This window comes from Camellia sinensis, chromosome 6, assembly GCF_055761805.1.
Source record: "Camellia sinensis isolate YWXY chromosome 6, ASM5576180v1, whole genome shotgun sequence".
NCBI lineage: Eukaryota > Viridiplantae > Streptophyta > Magnoliopsida > Ericales > Theaceae > Camellia > Camellia sinensis.
The window spans coordinates 95,807,728-95,834,635 of NC_138966.1; the positions used below are offsets into that span (position 1 = coordinate 95,807,728).

Sequence of the window (26,908 nt, forward strand, 5' to 3'; positions counted from 1 at the left end):
TTATTATACAAATTATAAAAATTCAAAATCTCTAATATTATATCACATTATTCGTTAATATATTGATTAATATACCGATTTATGCGTATAATATTATTCTAGAAATTTAGAAACACACTCAACTTACTCCATTCCTAAGAGTCAAACCCAATGACCATTAGAAGGAAATAGGATTGCAAATGAATAAAGCCGTTCGTGAACAGGTTCGAGCTCGTTGTTTGAACTCAGTTCGTTAAATATTTTTTGCGTTCGAGCTCGTGCTCGTTAAATTTTTAATAAATAAGCCCAAACATTCGTAAGCTTGGATCGTTAGTTGACTCGTTTAGTATTTATTATTTATATATTAAATAATGTAAAAATATGTATAAAAAATAAGATAAATATGTTATTTATATATTTAAAAAATATAAATGTAAATAATAGTTAACTATACATAGTACATTTATATAATAGTGGTAGTATATATTATTATTTTGGTAAAATATTGACTTTTTTTTAGCCTCCATTTGGGAAGTAGTTTGGCTTTTTGGCTTTTGACTTTTTTGACTATTTGAGCCTGGGCTCAAAAGCTTGGTTTGGGAAGGGCTTTTTGATTTTTTGACTTTTTAAACTTTTTTTGTGAGAGAAGAGTGTAATAATTATGGGTTGGATGTGATATTTTGTCTGTTGTGGCTCAAATAGCCTATTCTGTCTTTTATGGCTCAAAGAGCCAAAAGAGCCCAAATGAGTTATTCCCAAACGAGCCCTTAATATGTTTATATATAATTGTATAATTAAAATTTTAATTATAACTTTAATCTCGTTTTAATTGAATTTATAAATTTTTGACTCGTTAAAGCTCGTGAACAAGCTCAAGTTAAGTTTAAGTCAACACAACTCGAACTCAATTCGTTAAATTTTTATTCAGCTCTACCTCAAACTCGAATTTATTAAAATTTTAATAAATAAGTTTAAATATACTAAATCTCAGCTCAGTTCGGTTCGGCCCGTTTGTCACGGAGATTCATGTGACCAACGGGTGGGTACCCATTTTTAATATGGGTAAAGGTCTTTCAGTCGGGTCGGTTGCAAAATAACTAATTACTATTGGTTTAGGATAGGAATAGGATAACACTATATCACCAACTCATTCCCACACTCCACAAACACAAACCAGAATTACCAGCTCATATCCTCTCTCTCTCTCTCTCTCTCTCTCTCTGTCTCGCTCTGTTGAAATTTTCTAGAAGAAAGAGAGAGATAGAGAAACAAGTGTAGGAAATGGGGATGGTCTCTTTCATCTCAACTGTACCTTCCTTGCTTGCACTTGCTCCTCTCCCATCTCCCACCACCAACACCACATCTGTTGCTGTCTCCAAATACCCAATTCATGCTGTAAGTCCATTGCCCTTATGCTATATAACAACATGTATTTAATGTGACTCAGTACCATTCTTTATATGCATGCTTCATTTAAGAAATTGCTTGTGGTTCTTGTTTTGTTTGAATATTGTGCAACCAATTTATTCGGGTTTTTCAAGAAAATTGGTAATGACTACGTTGTTAACATGTCCTGTGTAAACAGAGTACAGTTCGCTGTAAAATTGAAGCTGACAATGGTAGTGAGGATCAATTTGGTCGAAGAGACATTCTTAAATGCTTTGGGGCTACCCTTGGCATGGTAAGACCTATCCATACTCTTCTTTCTTTTTCTTTCTCTTTTCCAATGAATTAGCTTGGTCTAATACCTAAAATTGTAAGCTATTAGTATTTGAAATTTCTCCTCTTATGAATTTTTAGTTTATTTAAGCTCAAGAGAATGCCTATATTCAAGTGATTATGAATTCTTGAAATGGGTATTGATCAAACTCAATAGCTAATTGAATTATTCATCCGACAAAACTTAAAAACAAAACTTATTTTACCAAGTGCTTCACAACTTAGAAGATGCATTTTTGAAATAGAAATGCTAGGTGAACATAAATAGAACACAGGAAAGTGCACAGAAAGCGCATTGTGTGGTTGAGATTCATTCTGGGTGTGGAGTGGGTCACACTTGAAATAAATCCTAGATACACAATTTTCTATGTTCTAATTCAGTGCACTAAGAATTTTTATTTTTGAAATGTTGCCACTTACAATGAGAAATTTGAATTTAATTCTGAAAACAAAATGGGAAATAGCTGAATGCAAGGGAGGAGAAATAAATAGTTGAGGAAAAAACCACAACTATATTCACGAACACTGTAATTTCTCCCAAACAATACAAAGATTACAACTAGAATGGCATCCAATACACATGCAGGCTTAAATGAACTGCCTAATTTCATTCTACCAAGTTTAACTAAATTGGAATCTTGGACTATTTGTACAGATTTTAAATACAAGTTAGGTAGATTCAATGCACAACTTCAAAATTACATACCATGCCATAAAAATGATGTTCTTTCCCAAATTGTGTAACTTGTGCCCAGCCCACCTGCCAATCTACTTTCTTTAAGGGATATACATACTTGCCTGGCATTAGTGCCTAAACTCGCAATTTTTGCTTCATTATTGAGATTTAATTTTATTTAACGAAAGCATTGTTCTTGTTAAGTTATTAATTGTCCCAAAAGCTCAAGCTGATAGGAAATTGGTCCAACAATATATATCAAGCTATTCAACAGTTCAAGTGGACAGACTCCAAAACCGAGTATGTTGAGAAAAATATTCCTGGGCAGAAAGCTAATAATTTGATTACTAAATTTTAATAATCTAACCTCAATATGTGATTTTTTCACTCACTTGAAGCAGTTAAATGAGTGTATTTCTTCATAGATCGATATCTGGATAAATTAACAATTCCATGAGCTGGAGCGATGTGATGATAAGTTTCTGCCAGTTGTTGTCTCTCCCTAGGAAATAATAGCAAGCTCAGGCTCATTTGTTGAAGAGGCTAATGCTGCTGATCTAATACAGCGCAGACAGCGTTCTGAGTTTCAGTGTAAGTACTCCAAACTGTTGGTGTCATTTTTGTTTTCTATTCTTTGTTTTCATTTTTCGAAAAACACAGAAAACTTGTTTGGTAAAGTGTTTCCAGAAAAAAAGTTCTGAAAGCAACCCAGTTTTAGGAAACACCAAATAGTTGTTTTCAAATTTTAGAAAAATTTTGGAAGTGATGGATGACTTTGAACTTTTCATTGCTTTTGTTTCTGAAAACATGAAAAATGAAAATGATACCAAATAGTTATGTACATTTAACATTGACGGTGTCTATTGACTTAACATATTTTCTTTGACAGCAAGTGTGAAGGGAACCCTTTTTACAGCTATAAAGGTAAATCCCGCCATCATGCTTAATGAAATTGATCTTAATGTAATGCATATTTAGACCCGATTTTACAGATTTAAAACCTACAATGCTTCATTGATTCTTGATGTGCCGATTTTAGGCAAACCCAGATCTTGTTCCATCCTTATTGACTTTGGCGATGAATGATGCTATGACTTATGATAAGGTGAGAAAGAGTTTTACTTGTTGACAGTTTGAGATGAAAGTAGAAATTTATATTATTCCTAAACATTACATATCAAGAAAGCTCATATGATTCTAATTGAGTTTTGCAGGCCACAAAATCTGGTGGCCCAAATGGATCTGTACGTTTCAGGTACTTCTAACATATAGCATTACCACGCATAAGTATGTAGTATTAAAGAATAAAGTAAAAGAATGAAATTCTGCATTCTATCAAAAATCAGGATTGGTATTTCATGTACAGTGAAGATTTTCACCAAACCAAAGATGATTTATCTATTATGTTTTGTTCCGGCTTATTTTTTAGGGATTTTAATGCCAATTCACAAAATGACCCTATTGTTTCAGTGTCAATGATGATAAGCAGATGTATTAAATGTGGTAAAAAAAGGTTATGGACTATGAAAATTATGTTAAATTGTCAAAATTGTATTGAGGTTTTGGATCCTAGATTTAGTTGGTTTAGGCTTCAGAGTTTCCTTTTATTTGCGTCTTTTGGCTGAACTGCTTTCACTCCTTGCTTCTTATTTTTTCGGTTAGAAGTTTTTAAGTCGTTGCTGAAATGTTACCTTGATGTTTTTTTTTTTGTTTTTTTCTTGTCAATTATATTTTCTTGCTTGAAGCTCAGAGATTAGCAGACCAGAGAATAAGGGGCTCTCTGCCGCAATGAATTTATTAGAGGAAGCAAAGAAGGAAATAGATTCATATTCCAAGGGTGGTCCTATTTCATTTGCGGATCTCATCCAATTTGCAGGTTGCATGTCATACTTATCACCAAGTTTGTCCTGTACACTACCTACATGGCCATTAACTTGCTCAGATACTCTGGAATCAGTCATCGTATTTATGTGGAGTGTATTCTATAAATCATTTGTTTTTACCAATATGTTCATCATCAAATTTATGGTAGATGAATAGACTATAGTGTGTGCACAATTGCACATGGAGTTCTACCTGTTTGTTGCAGCTTGTCGATTCTGCTTATAGCTTATGAGACAGAAATAGATTAAATAAGTTGAAAAGAATAGACTATAGTGTGTGCACGATTGCACATGGAGTTCTCCCTGTTTGTTGCAGCTTGTCGATTCTGCTTATAGCTTATGAGACAGAAATAGATTAAATAAACTGAAAAAAACTGATTATCTTGAAGCTGAATGCTCCCTGTTTGTTGCAGCTTTTCGACTCTGCTTATAACTTCTGAGACAGAAATAGATTAAATAGGCTGGAAAAAACTGGTTATCTTGAACCTGGGAGAGAGGCGTTTTTAGTTTTTGTTTTCTTATTATCAACTTTCAGCTTGAGAAAAGCTACACCAAATAGGCCTAGGGTATGTTTGGGAAGTGTAATAGAATTATGTGAATGATTGTATACGTAATATGCTGCAATGGCTTATATGTAAGAGGTAGTTCATCGTTATAAGTCATTACTCATGATTTAATAGTCAACACACCCAATATACGGAGCCCAGACTTAGGTTAGGATGCAAAATATAAGCTTTGCTTGTCTTGCTGAATGCCTATGTGTCACTTATGTTGTACTTTTTTGGTGCATAAGTTCTCGTGTAAATTGTAACCAATTCCAAAAACAATAATATAAATGAAACTGTGAACAAACAAGGTACTTTATTAACACAAGTGTATATCCTCATTTTAGTTTCCATGAAGGAAAATATTTTTTTCTGAAATTCTGTGAAAGACAGTGGATCCATTTTTTTTTGAATTTGGTGATTAAAAGCTTCTGACCCAATTTTCTTTGTTCAATGCAGCACAAAGTGCCTTAAAGTCTACATTTCTAGCTTCTGCCATCCGTAAATGTGGTGGAAATGAAGAGAAAGGAAGCTTACTATACACTGCATATGGTTCAAATGGGCAGGTTAGTTTCTTGTGTATACAAATCGTTCACAAGATAGTTTTAGTCTATTCAAATTAGTCTATTTGCCTATTAAGGAGTCTCTGTGTATACACATTTCATATGTGGTATCCATTATGCTTTACCTCGCTTAACTCAAATTATCAAATTTGCTACGAACACAGAAACTGGTCAAAGAATTTACATGATTTGTTAATGAGATCCACTTTTGAAAAACTATATTCGGCCATATATATTTTGTGTCCAATTTTGTGATCAGTTATTACAAAATTATTAGGGGAGGTGGATGTAATGGATACAATTGCTTTTTGTAACTACAGTGGGGCTTGTTTGACAAGCAATTTGGGAGGTCAGATGCTCAAGAGCCAGATCCAGAAGGGAGGGTTCCCCTGTGGGCGAAAGCAAGTGTTCAGGAAATGAAAGATAAGTTCTCGGCCATAGGCTTTGGTCCCCGCCAGGTATTTCAATTATCATGACATCAAAGTTGCATGGCATGACCTTGTTTCAGTACATCATTCACTTAGTGCTCGAGAATTTGGTGTTGGAAACTGAAAACACCATTTTCTGGAGAAGCCCTGAATGACACTCATAGTTAAATTTGTAATCAGAAGGAATAAAAGAAAAACTAAAGACTTGCTTGGTTGTTCATTTTAGTTAGACATTGCATGATCAAAAGGAAAATCTATCAACAGCATCTGTTAGGCCACCCCATTGAGCCATGTTGCTAATGAAAGATCGAGCTTAAGTGCTACTACTAGATTTATTAACTTTCCTTAACAAGTTTTTGCAACTTCAACTCCCATGGACTCAGCTTTTATCTTGCTTATTTTTATCCGCTTATACCAAATCAATTATTTGTTGTGAAATATTCATAGAAAGTGCTCACCAACCCAGTTTTCTTTTAAATTATTCGTTTTCCATTTTTGGTGGCCAGCTAGCTGTTATGTCTGCATTCTTGGGTCCTGATCAAATGGCCACTGAGACCTTATTGGCCACAGATCGAGATGTTGCTCCATGGGTTGAGAAATACCAAAGAAGCCGAGAAACAGTCTCTGAAACTGACTACGAGGTTAGTGTCATTCTTTCTCTTCTTCTTTCATGAATTTCAAGAGAAATGGATAAAGAATATATAAGGAAATATATGACAACTACTATTTTAGGAAAGAAAAAGAAAATTGTAAGCTATGTTACTAGAAAGCGCTAATATCCTAGTGAATTACGTATTGTTACGCTCGTTTCGAAACATGATACACTTTCGATCCAAAACAGTAAATTTAGTGATCCGAAGCGATCCCTAGAGCTTTTTCTAATATATTTCTTTAAATGTTACCTTAAGAGGAAAAAAATCAAATATAATGAATTAAAATCTAAGGTGACTTAAGTTTTGACAAAACAAAAACATCAAAAATGAAAAATATATATATATATATATATATTATTGGATGTCCAATAGTTATTCTAGAAGTACCTTAAATTCTTAAGTGTAATATATACAAGTTTACCCCTATCGTATCATATTTTAGAGCATGTGGCGTACCTCGTTCCCGTTCCCGTTCCCGTTCCACGTACCGAAACGATCCATGTTCTAGTTGACATAGATTGTGAGTACCTCGGGTAACTTGCACAAATGGTCCCTCAAGTGTACCACATATTTCATTTTCATCCTTTATTTTTAATTTGTATCAATTACATCCCTAAATTTCACACATTAATCCAATGTTCATTTTCCTTATCGTCTTCTAGAAAAACAGAAGCTTACGTCAGTCTTACATTTGGTGGCATTTAAATGGTGTTGGGAGGAATTTATCCCATTTTCTACCTAAATAAATCACCAGTCAATCCATTCAATCCCCAAAAATAAAAATAAATATTTACTTCTTGTTTGCTTCGTTAAAACCCTAAAATCACTTGGAGCCAAATACGTAGTCACACTAAAATGTTCTATAGTGCCCATCAATACCTGATGTGAGGCAGATGTAAGCATTTTTTGGTTTATTCTTTACATGGCAATTAGGAGATTAGAATACATTGAATTAATGTGTGAAGTTTAAGAATGTAACTGATACAAATTTAAAATCAAGGACTAAAATGAAAGAAGTGGATTTTTTGTTTTTGCATCAACCTTCCATAATATGCAGGTGAATTCAAGTAATATAAGCTGCTTTGTTGACATTTCATTCTAATAACTTGTCCATGGGATTTGATTGATTCTTTTCAGGTTGACCTAATAACTACCCTCACAAAATTAAGTGCTTTGGGGCAACAAATCAATTATGAGGCATACGCATATCCTGTTCAAAGAGTTGATTTCAGCAAGTTGAAATTATAGGATGGCACCATATGGTTGTCTATGAAGCTTGAAGCAGTACTTACCCCTACAAGATGATTATCAATTTTTACAAGGAAAAAAGAGGTCTCTGGAGTTTTAAAGGTTTAGAGGGAAGCTCATTTGGCATCAAATCCAAGTATTACCCGCGGAATTTTATTTATATTTTTGCGTGCCGGAGTGGAATATTTGTTTCTTTTAAGGTGTATAGCTGATGTATAACAGCATTTTTCTTCATAATTGAGATTCAAGGAACTAACGACAAATCTCACATGAAATTATGAATTTTTTAAAATTTTTGGTTCATGGTAGCATTTTGGTAATGTTGTCAATTTTATATAATTATGTTTTTCATTTACCATAAACCGGAGACATTTATTTTTTTACAAAAAAAAAAAACAAGTAAATAGCATATTCAATGCTTTCAAAAGAAAATTAAAATTTAAAATATATATTAAAAAAAACCTGGTGGACGAATGATTATTCAGTAGTCCGGGAAAACGATCACGTGATGTTTCATGGTAGTTGGTGTTCTATGGTAGTGTGATTAGTGGAAAATGTGAAGTATTAACTATTTGTGTTCGAGTGATTGAGAAATATGAGAGGACATAATAAAGAGTCGTGCCCCAGGCCTCGAATATTGAGGCGCAAATTTGCCTCGAATTTGTTTAACTGGTCGTTCGATTGGTCATTCGTCGGTCGTTCGGCAAAGAAACTGACAGCCACAGTCGATAAGGTAACAACCGCGGTAGACAAGTACTTCACCCGGTTGTCCGGATGGTCGTCCGGCCAGTCGACCGGTGATCACAAATTTACGCCATTCGCGCCTCAAGCTCTCGAGGCCTAAAGCATTAACCTATAATAAATAGTGATTGGAGAAAGAGTATAGTTACATGATACTCCAAAATTATTAATCTTATATAATTTTCCATAACACGGGGGCAAATGTAGAGGAGGAGAGGGGTTGCCAGCAATTGAAAATTGTTTTCATAACAAGTGAAAACATAAGTTTTTGTTTTCAACAAATTTCAAATTGTCATTTTTTACAACAAAAACAGTTACCAAAAGCACTTCCATTCTCTCTCCTGTCCCTTTCTGAACTTAGTCTGTATAAAACCAGATTTCAAAAAACAAATGAAAACATGTCTGGTGAGTGAGTGGGGGGCGACAGCCCAGGGTCGTCGGAGGAGGGGGCTTGCCAGAGAATGATAACTGTTTTCATAACAAGTGAAAACATATGTTTTTGTTTTCAAAAAATTGAAAGTTTTCAAAACTTGTGGTCATTTTTACAACAAAATCAGTTACCAAAAGCACTTCCATTCTCTCTCCCCTTTTCTGAATTCAATCTGCCTAAAACCAGATTTCAACAAGAAAAAACACAAACAAAAATTATCAATACAAAATTTTTATCAGGAGAAAATCAAAATTCAACATACTTAACTCAAAATTTGAAAGGAAATTGTTGTTCAGTCAACAAGCTCAACTTTCCACCTTTTACTGATACCAATACACTAAAAAATACTATCATCTATAATACCAAAAATAAATCTGATATCCCATTTTTCTATCTGGACTTTGGAGTAATGACCTCAAGCCCACCCATAAAGGGTTTTAATGGCTCAGGGATTACGATGGAACCATCTTCTTGTTGATAATTCTCAAGCAAACATATGATCATCCGCGGAACAGCACAGGCCGTGGCATTTAATGTGTGCACAAACTGTGTTGGAGCAAGATTGCCTTTACCCTTCTTGGGATTTGTTGATGATGCTTCGGGACGGTAACGGATTCCTAGTCGGCGACTTTGGTAGTCGGTACAATTTGATGCACTTGATATCTGTTCAAAATATAATATAACACATGGAATTAGAAGATTTCCAGACCCAAAATGTTTACTATGGGAAAATAATAGAGGGCACAAGCTGAATTCCTGCTCATTCAACAAGTATCCAAGGTAGTAACACTCTTTTGGAACTGAAACTACGCTGCCTGATGCTCAGCGTATAAAAAATAAGTAAAACATGCAGAACTTGAATTGCAAAACAAATCCCAATTGCATTATTGGCATAAATTCTCAAGTTCAACTACTACGGGCCTATTTGATGCAACTTCTACCAAGCTGAAAGTTGTTAATCAGACAACAAAAACTAAAAGCATCTCTTCCCCTGCTTTCCAATAATTAGTTTTTTAGCTTATTTAAACTATTTCTATCTCTTGAACTGTGCAAGAATTACACCAAACACTCGGACACCCAAAAAAAAAATAATAATTAATAATAGCAACTACAAGCAACTCCATAAGCTGCACTAAACAGCCCCTATGGTGAAAAGGTATATCAGCAAAGGACACACATGTTGCACACACAGTAACACACATAATACTAGCATACCTCACCAAAACGTCCTAAACCTGGCATCCATGCCTCCACATCAAATTTCCGATAAGCAGGTGCACCTAAATCCCCTGAAGCCATATCTATAGTTCTGCCAAGAAGCTTAATGTTACGATTGGTGGAATGCATTGATATAAAACAAAGCCACCCAAATGAACATGTATATATTTATGAAAGTATACAAAGGGTTGTCAATACTCACTTAAAATGAAAGCCTAGTGATGAGAACAGGTCCTCTTCAATTCCAATTAATTCCTCATGGTAAGAATCGCTTTCTTCAGGTCGGCAAAGGATGAACATCTCCACCTTGCTGAACTGGTGGACTCGATAAAGGCCCCTACTCCAGAACAGTAACCAAATGTATCAATATGATGCAGAAACAAAGCTAAGTAGAAACAAATTTCGATCTATATATAAGTACAACTATGAGCTGTCGTTTTCATTTTCTGCATTTTTATCCTTTACTTATTTGTTTACAGATTAGTAGTACAAGTCTTTGAGGGGACAACTTGCAAGTGAAGCCAAAGAAAAGAAAGCTAGGATAATAGACCACCATAAGTGGATAAATGGCATTTGCTTAGTAATGCATGTCCCTCCGCCACATAGGTCCTATAGAGTAATTGATTATACCCAAAAAAAATCATTGTGACCAAGTGACATTTGATTATTCATACAGAAAACCAGACAAATTATGGGAACAAGTGCTCCTCAAGCATGGTTATTCAGAGATAGCAAATATAAAGCAGAACTTGGTATCCCCAACAAGGCAAAAAAATAAAGAATATCCATCATTTATGCTAGAGTATTCAAACAACTAGAATTCTATCAGGCCATTGCATTCGAAATGCACAAAACAGCACTTGTAATATAATAAAAAGTATACAAGGATATTAACATATTATCCTCCATGTTTATTGGCATAGATCAATGCAGGAGGTACATCATTCATTTCTAATCAATATAGGCACACACAAAAAAAGGCATGCATTCATTTCAATGCAAGGTTCATAAAGCCTATCACATCAATCCCCCAAAACATTATTAAAAAAATTAAAAACTAAAAAGGTTCAATGATGTTTATCTAAATAAATTAAAGGTTGATGACAAAATTATATTGCTTTTGGTTCAACTGCATCGAACATAGCAACACCCACATCAATTGAATTGATGAGTTATTGGTTTCAAGTAGTTTCCCTTGACGTAGTTAATTGCAGGTAATTTACCTTGTTGCCGCGCCTGCAGCACCAGCTTCAGTACGAAAGCAATGGGAGAAAGCTGCATACTTTAATGGTAATGACGATTCTGTGAGAATAGAATCCATATGAATTCCCCCCGCTGGAATCTCTGCAGTGCCAATAAGGCATTGATCACTACCCTCTACAGAATAAACCTGCAGTGTTTGGAAAAAATATCAAGAAGATAGCTAAACCAATTGCCATCAATTTAAGTTGTCCATGGCTATTGAAAGATCAATTATCTACTAATCACAAAGCCTAAAATCCATCTCCCACCCCAAAAAGTGAAGCAGCCCAAACTACACAAGCAAAAAAGCATTGTCATGTCACGGTTAACCATGTTGGGGATTTTAATTCTGTGAAGCAAAAACTCAAAAAAAGAAGGGCAAAAAAATAGAAGGGTCTCATATGCCCTCAGCAGCAGCCATTCCCAATAACAAACATGCAGGATTAGTGAAAGCAGAAAAGAATATATGACAAATGAATCTAAAAACAAATTAAGTTGAGTTCATATCCATCTTAAAACCAGACAAGGCTAAAGCAGTGAGGGGAATAGGTGGGTGTAAATGGTTTGACCACTGGTTATATTGATAATGGATGTATGTAAGTATAAAAAAAAAAATAAAAAAATCCAAAATGAATTGAAGTGGTTGGTTCAACTTGTGGTCACAGACTCACTCGTTCAATGAATGATCTGGCCAGTTCTCACTGGTTTAAAGCCAAAACCATGACATAGCTGACTCAGTGAAGTGTTGCATTCATGGCCACACTAGTTCAAATGGCAAATTGTCATCGACTTGATATCTGATGACCTAGGTTATGTAAAGTATTGGGTTTCTAAATGTGTTCAGAAGAAGCAGTTATAAATCATGGCACGATGTCTACAAACCTGGGTATTTTCTCCACGAGGTTGGAAGCCACATTTTTCAACAACAGAAGACCTCACAATTTCCGGGGTTGTAAGGGGTGTAAAGCCCCTTCTCATGACTTCTGAGATCGTCCAGTTTACAAGTGCCATCTCTAGTAAAACTGCTTCATTCTTCAGGTAGTAGAATTTTGACCCGCTGACCTGCAAAACCATGAACAAGTAACATCAAATATAATTGAAGCTCTTTTTTTTTTCCCTTTTCTATATCGCTTGGAAGCCAGAGCAGCGTATTCCTCATTAATAAGGTAGAAAACTAAGGTTTGAACTTAGTCAAATATAGCCCACATTGTGGAGAACCACCCAATATCACCAGTGTTAAAACCTATCACCTACTTCACCCACTTAAACCTACTCCACTAAACCTAACCCACTACACCACTACCACCTCCACTTTACCTACTCCTTACCTACTACACACTCACCCTCTTCTATATATAGGAATCATGAATCATTGTAATAAATATAACATTATATCAATCAATAATACAATTTTCTATTTTTCTATACATCAATTTTAACATGGTATCAGAGCAGGTTTAGAACCTAATATTTTCGTTTCCCCGGCGGGCGGCAACCTCACCTTAGCTGCCCGCCGGACCTCAACCTAGTCCGCTAGAATTTTCCACACATACCTTGAAATTTCTTCGAGTCCACCGTCGCTGTCCTTGACTCACCCAGTCAATCCATCACCACCAATTTTCTTCCTTGAAGCTTCCTCTGTTCTCGTCCCATCCCAGACTCTCACGCTTGACACAACAATCGGTACGGCCACGAGCACTCTTCGTGCACCCTGAAACTACACACCTCTTTCCACCGCCATGAGCACCGCAAAAATTCGTGCCTCCGTGTACACTCTTTGGGCAAATCCCACCGCCATCATGGAGACATCGCCTACCACCACCGTGCCCTTTGCACAGCGGTGTGCTTCCTTCGGCCCCTTTCGTACACCCAGCAAATCTGCAACGTTTTCCACTGCCATGAGCCTTGCAATGCATGGTGCTTCCGTGAGCACCCTTGGCGCAACCTATGAACTGGCAACGACGCCCACCTCCATGAGAGATGCACAAGCCAATCTGCCCCTCAGCACTACGAGTGCAGCCTTCGACCTTACACCTTTTCCCTCCACCATGCCGAATGCAAAGCCCACTCCATTTCTTTATTTTTTTCTTTTACTTTCCAGACCTCATCCTTTTTTTTTTGGGTCAAACTCTCCATCGCTCTTCCTCATTTAAGACCGCCCACTGAATTTGGCAGTTTTCGTTTGCCCATTGTCTTGTTTGTCCAGGTAATAAAGTCTATTCTACTCTATATTAATCAGTGCGACTACCTAGAATGTTTTTTTATTTTTTATTTTCAAAACACCCTCTCTTAATTGATAGGAAAAAGGTTAGACCTTTTTTTAAATCGGTTCTCTCTCTCTCCCTTTAAACCCTCTCTTTTCCTTTCTTTTTCTTTTAATATTTACCTCCACTGCCTTTTGTCTTTCAAATACAACCACTCTCTTTACACCACCCACGTGATGCTGAGAGAGAGAGAGTTTTACTACTTTGTTTATTTATTTATTTATTATTATTTTTTTTTTAAAAACAAAAAAAAAAAACATCATCATCTCTCCCACCAACACAACTACTTTCCAACCCACCAGCGCACCTGCTTTCCTTCTTAATATATTATTATTATTATTATTCTTATTATTATTATTAAAACCAAAAAAAAAAACAAAAAAACAAAAAAAAATCAAACAAATATATATCTATATATATATATATATACCGAACACCATTGCCGATTTCAAATATATATTCTTATTATTTCTTTCTTTCTTTTTCTTTCACCTTATTTTTAATCTTTTTCAAATTCCATTCATACCATATAGCTTTGCACACCAAACCATATTTTATTCATCTCAGGGATCAACCCCGATCACAATTTTACACAAAAAAAAAAAAAAAAAAAAACAAAAACACCCAAAAACAACCACATCCGCAGGCAGGATTTTTCTTCTCTACTCTGCCGCCGGTCTCTTCTTCTTGCCTCCGTCCTGGACGGTCCTTGACGGTGCTGCCTCTGTGCTTCCTAATCCACCAAGCACATTCACTCCCCCCTGCTCCTCCACTGCAGCATATGGCGGACCTCCAAATCGGAACATAACGGTGGCCTTCCGCTTCAGTTCCTTGTTTTCCGCCTTTAGCACACTTATCTCTGCTCGCGCATCCTTATACATGCGTTGGAGCAGAGCCAGTTGGGCGTTTAACTGCTGCACCTCATTTGTCCTACTCTGCAGCCGGTGCGACAAGTTTGTGACCGCAGTCATGGTTTCCACACATGACTTCAATGTATACTGATTGGCCTCCACATCCGACTGCACTGCCATTCTTTGCTCCACAGACCGCATAGGAAAGTTCAACGGAGCAAACTCCGGGGCGCTTGGTTGAGGTTCCAGTGCCACCGCACCAGTTATCTCTCTTGTTGACTCGTTAAGGTCGGGAAAGAGAGTGAGCAGACCGCGGGAAGACGAAGCCATTTTTCTGGGCAACAGAGTGTTACAGAGTATCTTTCTCAGCAAAACGAAGAATTTTTCAGAGGTTTCTCTCAGTTTTTCTGTCTCAGCTTCTGCCTCAGCCTCAGCCTCCGTCTTGGTTAAATAGCCGAGGCAGCCACGCGTATCGCGCGCCACTTGACGCCAGACGACAAACGGGCGCGCCAGCCAAGGCACTCACGTGCCTCACCATCATATCTGGCACGCCTTTTTATGGATTGGGCACGCCTTTTTATGGCACGCCTTTTGAAAGATTGGGCACACCTTTTGAGGGTGCGACTTTTTAAGGGTTCGACAAGACTCTGTAAACTGTCCCGATATTGATTCCGGTTAGCTCCTTCATGGGTCCGATAAGACTCTGTAAACTGTCCCGACATTGATTCCGATTAGCTCCTTCATGGGTCCGACAAGACTCTGTAAACTGTCCCGACATTGATTTCGGTTAGTTTCTACAAGGGTCCAGCAAGACTCCGTAAACTGTCACAACAACTATCACAACATTGTCTGCTACAACGGTCCGACATGACCCCATAAACTGTCTTCTACATCGGTCTGACACAACCATCCAGTGTCCTCTACAACGTTATGACACCACCATACAGTGTCTTCACCATCGGTCTGACACGACCATACAGTGTCTCCAATCCTCTTTTCTTTTATGTATTCGTCTATTTTCTTGTTTTGTTACTCTCTCCAAACTCAAGTTGGCTAGTTCCTATCCCCCTTGAGTTTGCGGGGGGCTGTTAAAACCTATCACCTACTTCACCCACTTAAACCTACTCCACTAAACCTAACCCACTACACCACTACCACCTCCACTTCACCTACTCCTTACCTACTACACACTCACCCTCTTCTATATATAGGAATCATGAATCATTGTAATAAATATAACATTATATCAATCAATAATACAATTTTCTATTTTTCTATACATCAATTTTAACAACCAGCTATAGAAAAAGTGTTCCACACACATATGAGAGTCAATAATGCAGTAGATGGAAATGTTTAGGGGAACATAAGGTTTAACAGAATCCAATCAAGATCAGATTAGTAAATTCCTTTCTGATCCACTCAAAATTCTACTTCAAGGGAAATGAAAGAATAAAGTCCGAATGAATTTGTGGGTACTTGTATCAAGCTCAATATGTGGCAAGCCCCACAGATGCCACATCACCAAAACCCCACCTATGTGGCAGACCAATAAGGCACCACGTCTGACATGTCGTATGTTTGATACATGGCGAGCCCTATGGGCACCATGTGCCAAGGCAACCAAAACTATATGCTTAGCCTAAGCGGGAGCATATATACAAGCCCAAATATATCTAGATATGAAGAGCCCTGCAACAGGCAGCACCATGGCCCCGCAGGGCCCATGGTCCTTCATACCTAGCTCCAAGGCCAAATAACAATACAATCAGCCCCTGGCTCACTTGGACTTGGATTGATAAACAATGGCTCTCCTAAACATTGAGATAGGCCTGCGGCCCATTCTCCTACTTGATCGCTCAGAAGCGAGCCCCTCTGTTAAACATTGAGATAAGCCCGCAGCCCATTCTCCTACTTGGTCACTTGGAAGCGAGCCCTTGGCTCTCTTAAACACTAAGGTGGCCCCTAGCCCATTTATCTACTTGGATGCCTAGGTTGGGAGCAGGACCCAGGCACTACTGCTCAAGATCATCAGAGGATACTGGACTGGCGGCTGAGGTCATGGGATCGTCGAGATAGTTGTCTTCTTGCTAAGACAACTCTATCTCGACCAGGCTTGGAAAATAGGCAACAATAACCTTACGTTCATGTCATCCGATGCATATACGAAACGTTACTTTCTACCTGCCATGAAACGTTGCTCTCCGCCTGCTGGCAAGCCACAGACGACAAAAGGGCTTATATCACTTCTGGCAGAGTTAAGGAGAACGAGCCACCTATCCAACAGTTTGCTTGGGCTCCAATACTCCTACGGCCTATATAACGTATCGTATATGCAGCAAGACACAACAACAACAATACAACCAAGTCTCATGCTAAAACACTCTCTCATACTTTACATTAGTGTTCAAAGGTCTATCACTGCCAACCTCTCCCTTTCCAAGCTTGCCTTGACCTCCTCCTCTCCACCTCCGGTGATCCCAAGCCATTGAAGTGCCCGCCATCTTCCCGGACTACCTCTAACCACACCTCTCACCCACAAAATTTATGCAAGAAATATTAACCATTTGTCTTTATCATTGACCTGTTTAAGTGACCTACAACCACCTGTCAGTATTATAAGTTGTGAAAGGATATATTATCAACCATAGGGGTGTAGATGGATAATGGGGAATTTGGGTGAGCTTCTGTGTACTCTTTTACAGGTATGGTGGACATAGAAGTTGACTATCTAATTGAACAGCAACGAGACACCTTGTTGTGGTCGCATTCAAGTTGATATTCTTTCCTCTCCATTCGACTTAGGCCTCGTTTGGGAACAAGCTAATTTAGTATCTTTTTTACTATTTGGCTAAAATATGTGCTAAAAAAAACTAGTATGTTTGGGATAACTTTTTGGCTTTTTACGAAAAAATGTGCAAAAAGTAGAGAGAAAAGAGAATCTTTGACTTTTTGGTATGGGTTGTTAGCTTTTTGGCTAATTTAGTAACTTTTTGACTTTTTAGCTAAAAGTGAGGGTTCCCAAACGAGGCCTTAATCTTGGAAATATTTACCACAGGAACATTTCATATCATTTGGATAGAACAACACTATTAGCCTGGAATATTTCACATCATTTGGATAGAACAACACTATTACCAAACTAGCAGATATAAAATGCTAATTCACATTAAACATGCACTGCATAACAACTCTCAAGCCTCTATACTGACAAGCTAAGGTTGTTGAATACCTTAGTTGAACAGAAGAAATACCTCTGCAGCAGCATCAAAATCAATGAGATCTAGGTCTTTCCCAAGTTGAAAGTGATCTTTAATATGGAAGCCAAACTCCCGAGGACTCCCAACCTACAAAAATCCAACATGAAAAGAGGAAAAAAAAATTCACAAGAAGACAATCATCATTTAGGGGTTGGGGGAGAGAAATACCATTTTTCTCAATACAGAACAATCTTCCCCTCCCACTGGAACATCTGGATGGGTCATATTTGGTATACGTTGTGCTTCCTGCTGAAGCTCATCTGTAAGTTTAACCAAGTCTTCCTCCAGAGTAATAAGTCCTTCCTTTAGACTCTTTCCTGAAAAAGTTTATCAGAGGACTGAATAAGACGATCTAAACCAAATGGTTGAAAGAATGATGTCAACTTCAAAAGCTATACCTTCTTCTATTAGCTTTTGACGCTCAGAGGGTTCCAGTTTTCCTTTCATCTTGTTCGCAACCACATTTCTTTCAGCACGAAGCCTTTCAACTTCCTGCTATCTGTGAGTGACAATTAGCTACAATTGAGAATAAACCAGTCTGTTTTGCTGATGTTGTGCAGTGTGCAAGCAGCATTTTAGACCTAGGAAGCACAGATACTCCGAAATGGCCCCCGTACGCGTATCTGATACGAATACGCGTCCGATACGGCGGGATACGTATCAGAAAGAAGTATCCCATTTTTTTTATTTTTTTTATTTTCGGATACGTTTGGGATACGCGAGGATACTTCAAGGATACGCTTGGGATGCTTTCGGAATACGACGGGGCAAAAAAAATAATTTCAAAACTTATAATTGGGGTCAAAATGTAAAATAACAAAACTATATCTAAAATAAAACAAAAAAAAATCAAACAAACCCTACCTAGAGGAGTCATCGAACAGTAGGAAGAGAGTCGTCAAACAGCAGCAAAGAGAGTCGTCGTCTCTGAATTGCGTACAACAGCAAGTCGCCGTCCTTGTCCTTGTCGTCGATCAAGGTTCCCCTCTCTCTCTCTCTCTCTCTCTCTCTCTCTCTCTCGCTGTACTAACACTAGCCCCTTTGAATTTCTTTTTTGTTTTTTCCTTCTTTTTTTTGCAACTACGCTGAGCTACTGTGAGGTTTTTTTTTTTTCCCCCCTTAATTTGAATTCCATTATGGTTGTTATGCGTGATGATACTATATTGTTGGAATTGTTGAAATTTAATTGAATTGCTGAATTTTTTTTGGATGTTCATGCCAAAAGATAACTACAATAATGTTTTATTTTATTTCTTTACCAAATTTATAAATTTTAGAAAATGAGTTCAGGTATGGGCAACAAGTTGAAGCTATTCATCTCGAAGACTCTTAACTTTATAAGAATCTTTCTTTTTTATCAAGTTGTCTTTTGCTTTAGGTTTTATTTGTATACATACTATATTACTAAAAATTATAAAAAAAAATATTTTTTACGAACGTATCCCAGCCGTATCCGTATCTTAGTTTTTCACATTTTTCCGTATCACCGTAGCCGTATCGTATCGTACCCGTATCTCATATCCATATCCGTATCCGTATCCGTGCTTCCTAGTTTTAGACCAACAAACAAAAATTGTACCATAAACCAACATGATTTCAACAAAAGAATATCACCAGGTATAAAACTTCTTTTAATAGGTTTTCTCTTTGAAACTGAAAAGGCCACATACATTTGTAAGGTTTAGACATGATTTAAGGCTACCACAGCCACACACACACACACACAGAGGAGCAAACTGTTTTTTTCATTGATCAGACATTAGTTTTATTTTGTGCATCTTCTTTTTTGTGATAAGTAAAAAATTATTTATTTAAAAAATAATAATTAAAAAATAAATAAATAAAGCACTAAAGGGAGCCACCCGTATACAAAAATCATTAAGGGGATCAAGATGAACTTTGAAGTAGGAAAGGATACACCACATATAAAAATTTGGCTACCCTACATATACATTCTAGAACTCCAAGACCACCTTTGGAAAAAATTCCTTCAATCTCAAAGCAAGCAACTTCGCCAATAAGACTAATAGGCCAAAAATCCCTCATATCCACCCCATTTCTTAGGAATTAAATCCACGAACGAAGCATTCAAGCTCCTCTCAAAGCATCATATGACTCATGAAATGACGAAAACACACCCATGACGTCCTCCCTAACAACCCCCAGCACTGTTGGAAGAGAGCAGTCATCCCAACCGAACCTAGCACCTTAACCCCATAAAGAGACTTTAAAGCCCCAATCATCTCCTCCTCCAAGAAAGGGTGTTCTAACCACAACTCCTCCTCAACAGAAATTTGTCTGAAATCCATCCCTTTTAGTCTAGGCCTCGAGGTAGTGGACTCAAATACAATTTCAAGACTCGCTGACTCAACTTAGGCCAAAGCTTCTTGAAAATGCATCAAACAATTGTAGGGTTAAAAAAGGAGAAATTCTCACAAGGTGTAAGGCTCGAAGTCTCAAAACTGCGTCAGCCACTGATGCACAAATTTAAGAAATTTTTGCACATTCTTATGAGTATGGCTCATTAACAAGATAAATTTTAGACTTGCATAGGTTAGCATGCAACTGGTATAGAACTCTCTATACTCTTATATCACGTGAAAACAAAACATCTCCACAATACACACAACTCGTCATGTAAGTACATTGAAAAGCATCTTCAACAAGTCTTCTCAAACTCACACAAAGAAGAAAGCTTAATTTTATCACAATGCTCTTCCAATTGATTTAGTGACAATTTTGACATTAAACCACGGTGGTTAATTGAGGCTTTTCTTAACTTTGCAGAGTCTAAAAAGTTGTTTCCCGTTTCAATCGAAAGTTATCATATGATGGTAAAACTAAGACTTTCTGGCAAGGTTTTAGTTATCACTTCATTTCAAATTTTCAATAGTTTTGTCCTTATTGCAATGTCCTTGACAATAAAAGAAATCCAAACAATGATACACTCAACAATCAACAAAACAGATTGCCCAACAATTAAAATACCCCTGAAAACAATGGAGATGTAATAAAACCCTAACCTTCTGAACATTTAACAATCTCTCATACAGTTGAAGAACCAGTTCCAAGTCAGCATTGGAATGTCGGTTCCTAATGTTGGCAGCAACATCGACTCTATTGTCCCGAATCCACTTGAAATCTATGGACGCTTTCCATTGAGGTTTCACAACTGAAACCCATATAACAAAAACAACAACAACAAATTCAAAACACAAACAACGAATAAAAACAACAAAATTGAAACAATAATACAATTTGACTTCCACCAATGACCAAAACTGAATTAGGGTTTTGAATGACCTTTATCTTCGGGAATTGTGGTTTGGATGGCTGGGGCTGAGAGAGCTCTGGCGAAAAGTGGAAGTGAGGGCCTTCGGGGAGAATGGTGGGGATGGAGAAGGAGGTCTAGGGTTAGGGTTTTGGAGAGGGGTCTGAAAATGGAAGAGTAAGATGATGGAATTGCTGCGAGTTTGAGGGTGTGGAAGGTCGTCCCTCCCAATCCCAAGCAACATTGCAAGCTCATGGCTTCACTCTCTTAGGATGGGAGGCTGTGTTTGGACTGCGTCTAAAAGATTCTGCGACCAAATTATCCTTTTTACGTATATTTTTAGATAATTGCACTAACATCCCTGGGATTTTTTACAATTACCGTATATAAACAGTAATAATAGTACTAGGAACCTATCCTTGTCAACTTAAAAATTATTCCGTTTAAATTTAATCTATACATGAATTTCATATTAAATAAATTAATCTCCATTATATAATCACTCACTCCGAATTTTCTAAGTGTATTAATCTAGGACTAGACGACGTATTTTGAGAAGTTGATAAAAAGTTAACTTTTGATTTTTTACCAAGTTTTTTAGTTTTTTTAGAAATGATTTAGAAAGTTGGTAAAAAATTGACTTTTTTTTTATTTAATATTTTTTAAAAGTGTCACATTACGTCAAAATGATCAAAATATCTTTACTTTTTATTTTTAAATTAATTAATTAAAATATTTCAAAGAATAATTTGATAAATTTGAGTGTTTCTTTTTTAGTTCTTTCCAAATGAGATTTTCAGCGTTTTGGCCAAGCTTGGCGTTTTTGAGCAAATGACAAAATGCAGCTTTTTTTTTTTTTTTTTTTTTTTTTTTTTGTAGGTTGCCAAAACGTATATAAAACTTCTCTTATATTTTCTCTAGAATGGTTATTTGTGATTGGGTTATATGGAGTTCAAATCATTTGCAGTGGCTCAATTAGTGTCCTCAAAATAATATTCAGTGTGTTTAGTTTGATTTTTTTGGATTAAAGCCTCGTTTGGCAACTTACATTTTTAGCCAAAAAGCCAAAAAGTTACTAAAAAAGTCAAAAAGTCTATAAATTTCACCCTACACGCCTATGTACAGTAGCTTCACGTGATAGGTGGCAGATGCGGTGTAAAAAGACCGTTTTGCCCCTCATTGATTTTCGTTATTCCGTTTTCACCCTCCCTTTATGTCAAACACTGATGGGAATCATTTCAGAGCTACGAATCGTTTCAGAGCTATTATCAGAGAGGGTGTACTACCTTCAGCTATTCAGCTACATCAACATGAAGAGGGTTCTTCGTTCAACGCCAGAAGATAGTAGAAGCTCTGATCTGAAGAGAAAGAAAAACGAAGCGACGACGAGAGTCTGCGAAGGCCGACGGAGAAGCAGACCATCCCCTGACGATTCCTCCAGCCGCAGGTATGCTCTTATTCTCTCTCTCTCTCTCTCTCTCTCTCTCTCTCTCTCTCTCTCTCTCTCTCTTCAGCATCTCTTGTTTCTGTTTCGGAATGTAACCATGACTCGTATGGTCTGTTTGTGATATAAGTATGAACTCTGTCTCTCTCTCTCTCTGTCGCACTGTGTCTGTGTGTATGTGTCTCGCGCTTTGTCTGACCACTTCCATATTTCAATCTGTCGGTAGAATTCAGATTTGGGCAATTTTTTTAGGAATTACCCTACACACTACCATGTTTGGGGTTTTAGGGCTTCCTTTGAACTACTGACACCACTTTACAAATTACCGGGTTTTTGGTGGAGGGGATGTGTGGATCTGATAACCATGACTTGTATGCTCTGTTTTTTTGTATATGGATGAACTCTGTCTCTCTGTGTGTCTCTGTGTATGTGTGTGTGTGTGTTTGTGTGTGTCTCTGTGTCTGTGTGTGTGTGTGTATGTCTCACCACTTGCTATTTTCAATTTGTCTTCTAAAAAAAATTTCCTTTTCGTTTGCTCTTTGTTTGTCTCCCCTAAAAAAAAATGTCTCACCACTTTCTTTTTCCGTTTTCAATTTGTCTCACCACTTGCACCTGTAAACTTTCTTTTTGTATCTATGCCATAGTTGATTTTCATGATTGAACAAACCAATTACTTTTAAATTTATTTTTTAATTTGCTCTTTGTTAAGTGTTGGGTCTTCTGCTAAGGTTGCATAGCTTTACTCTTTTCTATTTGAGAAAGAAAGTATGGGGCCTCTTTCAAATCGGGGCTTACAGCCACTGCTTCAGTGGCTTAGGCCTCGAGGCCTAAAGTTTTTTAGCATTGTGATTCATGATGAGAGCATGTAATGAAGTAAATCTGATAGTTCTTAAATCACCAACCATAGTTTCATTGCTTCCAATGGATTAATAGTTTCTAAATACTTGATCTTCAAGCAAGAATTGACTCATGTGCACAGTATAGGATTATGGAATGAGATTGGAATGGTATAATTTTGTGTGATGGATCACACCATGACAACCAATCTAATTTGTCTTTCAGAAACCATGGATATCAGATCCATGTGCTCTCATATGCACAAACTTTATTTTAAAATTTTTGTGGTCTTTAGGATTTCCTGAAAAATAGGGATACATTATTTATATATGGTAAGGATTAAAATGTTTTTTGTGATGTCGGAATCCTAATATTAATAACTTTTTAATGAATCTTTTGATTAAGGTAAATTAGGAGATAGTGAGTTCAAAATTTTAGATGTAGTAGCCAAACATATTTTCTGAGAAATTGTAGCACTATTTTACTTTAGATGTACTAGCCAAACACATTGCGTTTTAGCCTTCCCTTGACTGCATAACATGGATTTATTGCCTTGCATGATGTTTGAGTGATCAACCACTTTTGGTAATATCCTGGACAGTTTGGTATATTATCCTTTTCAAGTTGATTTTTTTATTTATTAATATATACATATTTGGTTAAAAGAATGGGTGACCATTGGTATTCCGGGATTTAAATGTGATGTGGGGGGGGGGTTGGTCCATTTTGTTACCCATTTTCGTATAACAAATTTATGTCCTTAACAAAAGTGTCACACCCATTGACCTACTCTTGTTGTGCTTGTCATGTCCCGAAAAAAGTCACGAAAGAAACCATGGCCTCATTTATGTCAACTGCCACATCAGCAGAACCAGCCCGTATGTGTGCATGTGGGTACGGGCACTGTGTTGTAAAGATTTCCCGTTCTGCAAGAAACCCTGGTCGTGCGTACTACCAATGCCCTCGTGGAGTGGTGAGTACAAGCACGTTTCCTTTTACATTTCCTTCTTAAACCGTTACTAATTTTTTTTTTTAACCTCAGCCATGTGTCAGTTGGATTGGGTGGTGTGACGAATTTGGGCGCCAAAGGGCAGCTGAGAATGACACACAGAATGTCACTCGTTTTGAGGGTCGTTTCCGTGACATTGAACAAACTTTGCGTGTACTTACAGTAATGACATGTGTCCTTTGCATCGTCGTCATTATTTTGCTGTTTCGGATGTGAGATATGTAATCATGGTAGCAACCGTACCCTAATTTTGTTAAGCGCATTATGGTTTGTGGCTGAAAAAAAATTATGAATGTCTGTTTTGTTCGTAAACATGTATTTTCCATCTAATTCCGCTACTGTTTGTTTTTGTTTCAAGTAGTAATGTCTTTAAATGAATCTATTGGGCTATATTTTCTGTCTAATACCACATTTCTGACATAAAATTGTGTTCCTCATATTGGTAATACGCACAATTGTTAGTGTATACATATTTTTATGTTGGTTCCCGTGTCACGCTATTGTTAGTCGCATGGCGTCACATCGATCTACGCCTCGTACCCCTTCCGGAAAAGGGAAACGCCAACAACCCTATCATAAAGCAACTTGGGATGGGGAGTCGACACGGATTTTCTTGGAACTGGTTGTGAAGGAAATTGAAGCAGGAAACCGGCCACACATGTCAATCACTCCAAACGGGTACCGTTCGTTGTCTAAGACATTTGAGGTAGCAACTGGGCGGCTGCATTCCCTCAAACAACTTAAAAACAGGTACAATCTGTTGAAGACCGAGTGGCGTGCGTGGTGTAAGCTAATGGATTGCCGGAAAGGCCCAACTGGAATTGGCTTTGACCAAGTAACTGGGCTGTTCAATGCTTCGGCTGATTGGTGGGCTAAAATGGAAAAGGTAACGGTTTATATTTTCTTTTTCGTGTCCGTTATTGCATAACTAATATCTCAATTTTTGTATGTGTATCATGCTTTCCAGTGTAGTTTAAAACATTCAATTTTCTAACTTTACCTAACATGGCATGCTGTGGTTTGGATTACGAAATATTTTTGGGATGGTGAACAGGTTTTATTTGTAATGTACCCACTTGTCTCAGCACAAAATTTTGGAATTCTGATTTTCTGAAATGAAATTATGTTTCTTTTAATGTTAATGAAATTCTGAAATCAGATGAAGAAATTCATAATTGAAATGAATTATGAAATGAAAAGAATTCTTATATTCTTCAATTCTGGAATGAAAGCGTTGGACTGAAATGATTTCTTGTTTCTGAAAAAGAATTCTGCAATCAAATGAAATCTAAAATTCTGGACTGAAATGAATTCTGAAATATTACTTGGCCTAGAATCCTGACAAATTCATTTGATCTGAAATAAAATTTGGATAAAGAATTCTGGACTGAAATTTCTTGTGTAGATTTTTATTCTGTAAAGAGTTGGCCTAGGTTTGTTGGTGTGGTTTGATGCCGCTATTCTCCTTATGCTATTCCTCATGCACCAATTTCTTTTTTTGTTATATTTTTATACCTGTAAATAGTTGGAAAACATCAATAAATTGGTGTTAGCTCACTTTCCATATGAAGTAGGTTGAAGACCCAAAACATAAGGACTTGTTGTATAACAAAAACCATTTATTTGTGGCACACAATTTTGTAACAGTATGACCTAATGTACCTGTTCTTGTTTTCCATTTATTTGTGGCACACATCTTGTCTATTGAACTTTTGGGCAGTTTGTCGAGTGAGAAATATCGGTTGGTTTTGATTACTTACTACTTATTCGATTGGTTGTCACATGTTTATTCCTTCAATTGGCAAACATAAAATTTCTTATACAGCTTCAAAAGCTGTTCAGTTGAGTCCTTCATAAATAAATAAATAAATAATCTTACTTCCATTGTTGTTATTGGGTAACACTAGCCTGCCATAACCTTTGATTCCATGAAAGTTGAGGTATGTGTTTTGGCTGTAAATTTTGTGTATATATATGCAACATATTTAACTACTACTTTTGAACTGGGAAACACTCTAATTCATTAAAATTCCAGGCATCTTACAACTTATACAAACACATCTAAGATGGTGACCACACAGATTACTCTTTTAGATCAGTTGACCAACATATCTAGTCTTTTATTTATCTCTCTTGGGTTGAGATTGATTAGGATGAAAGTGGTGGAAAGTGTGAGGCAGAAAAAAAAAAAAAAAAAAAAAAAAAAAAAAAAAAAAAAAAAACTGAAACTTCACTTGCATTTATTCAATATGAGAGTAGTGAAAAATGCAAGAAAATAAATTCCTTGTATAACCCATATCAACATGACAACTTTTTGAGCAATATATGTATATCATGAAGTAGTCAACTGTTATAAGTTTCGCACAAAAATTTCCTCATACCCAAATGCATAGTAGAAAATAATTTAATATATGTTGTTCTTCACTTTTATTTGATTGGCAGCAATCATCATACTTGACAACATTCTTGTTTTTTTTATCAATATGTTCATTGCAACATACTTCACATTACTGTCAACCATTGTTATAACATTAACAAACTTTACTGATTTATGCACCATGTTGCATTGCATTTTACTCAATGACAGTAGGCTAATGCTAGTTACATTGTGTTGATTTACAGATTGACAATGTATGTTGCAAGTTCA

The 26,908-nt window shown here is 36.7% G+C and overlaps 2 protein-coding genes across 4 annotated transcripts; one reads left to right on the top strand and one right to left on the bottom strand.

Annotated features, from left to right (window-relative positions):
• The first annotated feature begins 1,131 nt into the window (after window positions 1-1,131).
• On the top strand, window positions 1,132-7,997 carry TL29 (ascorbate peroxidase 4). The gene is made up of 11 exons (XM_028242253.2): window positions 1,132-1,374; window positions 1,565-1,660; window positions 2,881-2,965; window positions 3,264-3,298; window positions 3,414-3,479; window positions 3,589-3,629; window positions 4,120-4,250; window positions 5,262-5,368; window positions 5,686-5,823; window positions 6,300-6,434; window positions 7,584-7,997. The coding sequence occupies exons 1-11, from the start codon at window positions 1,261-1,263 to the stop codon at window positions 7,692-7,694; spliced, it is 1,059 nt and encodes a 352-aa protein (XP_028098054.2). The 5' UTR covers window positions 1,132-1,260; the 3' UTR covers window positions 7,695-7,997.
• Window positions 7,998-9,080: 1,083 nt separating this feature from the next.
• SRS (Seryl-tRNA synthetase) lies at window positions 9,081-21,280 on the bottom strand. Of its 3 annotated transcripts, XM_082874269.1 has the most exons (10): window positions 21,004-21,280; window positions 20,724-20,872; window positions 18,099-18,192; window positions 17,869-18,017; window positions 17,695-17,787; window positions 12,208-12,387; window positions 11,307-11,473; window positions 10,286-10,420; window positions 10,081-10,174; window positions 9,081-9,528 (listed from the first exon to the last, which is right to left on the bottom strand). In XM_082874269.1, exons 1-10 carry the CDS (start codon window positions 21,224-21,226, stop codon window positions 9,256-9,258), a joined length of 1,557 nt encoding a protein of 518 aa, XP_082730395.1. In that variant the 5' UTR covers window positions 21,227-21,280; the 3' UTR covers window positions 9,081-9,255. The 3 variants fall into 3 exon arrangements, with proteins under 3 accessions (XP_082730395.1, XP_082730396.1, XP_082730397.1); XM_082874270.1 differs by lacking the exon at window positions 21,004-21,280 and having other exon boundaries at window positions 18,099-18,199; window positions 20,724-20,863; XM_082874271.1 differs by lacking the exons at window positions 20,724-20,872; window positions 21,004-21,280 and adding an exon at window positions 18,565-18,689 and having other exon boundaries at window positions 18,099-18,199.
• Window positions 21,281-26,908: the final 5,628 nt, after the last annotated feature.

Excerpts from the sequence above, each read along its gene's own strand:
- TL29 (XM_028242253.2), top strand. The coding sequence starts at position 1,261 with ATGGGGATGGTCTCTTTCATCTCAACTGTACCTTCCTTGCTTGCACTT. Across the intron at positions 1,375-1,564 it reads CCAAATACCCAATTCATGCT|AGTACAGTTCGCTGTAAAAT; the intron begins GTAAGTCCATTG and ends CTGTGTAAACAG. Across the intron at positions 3,299-3,413 it reads CCCTTTTTACAGCTATAAAG|GCAAACCCAGATCTTGTTCC; the intron begins GTAAATCCCGCC and ends TGCCGATTTTAG.
- SRS (XM_082874269.1), bottom strand. The coding sequence starts at position 21,226 with ATGAGCTTGCAATGTTGCTTGGGATTGGGAGGGACGACCTTCCACACC. Across the intron at positions 11,474-12,207 it reads CTCGTGGAGAAAATACCCAG|GTTTATTCTGTAGAGGGTAG; the intron begins GTTTGTAGACAT and ends CAAACACTGCAG. Across the intron at positions 9,529-10,080 it reads GTTTAGGACGTTTTGGTGAG|ATATCAAGTGCATCAAATTG; the intron begins GTATGCTAGTAT and ends TATTTTGAACAG.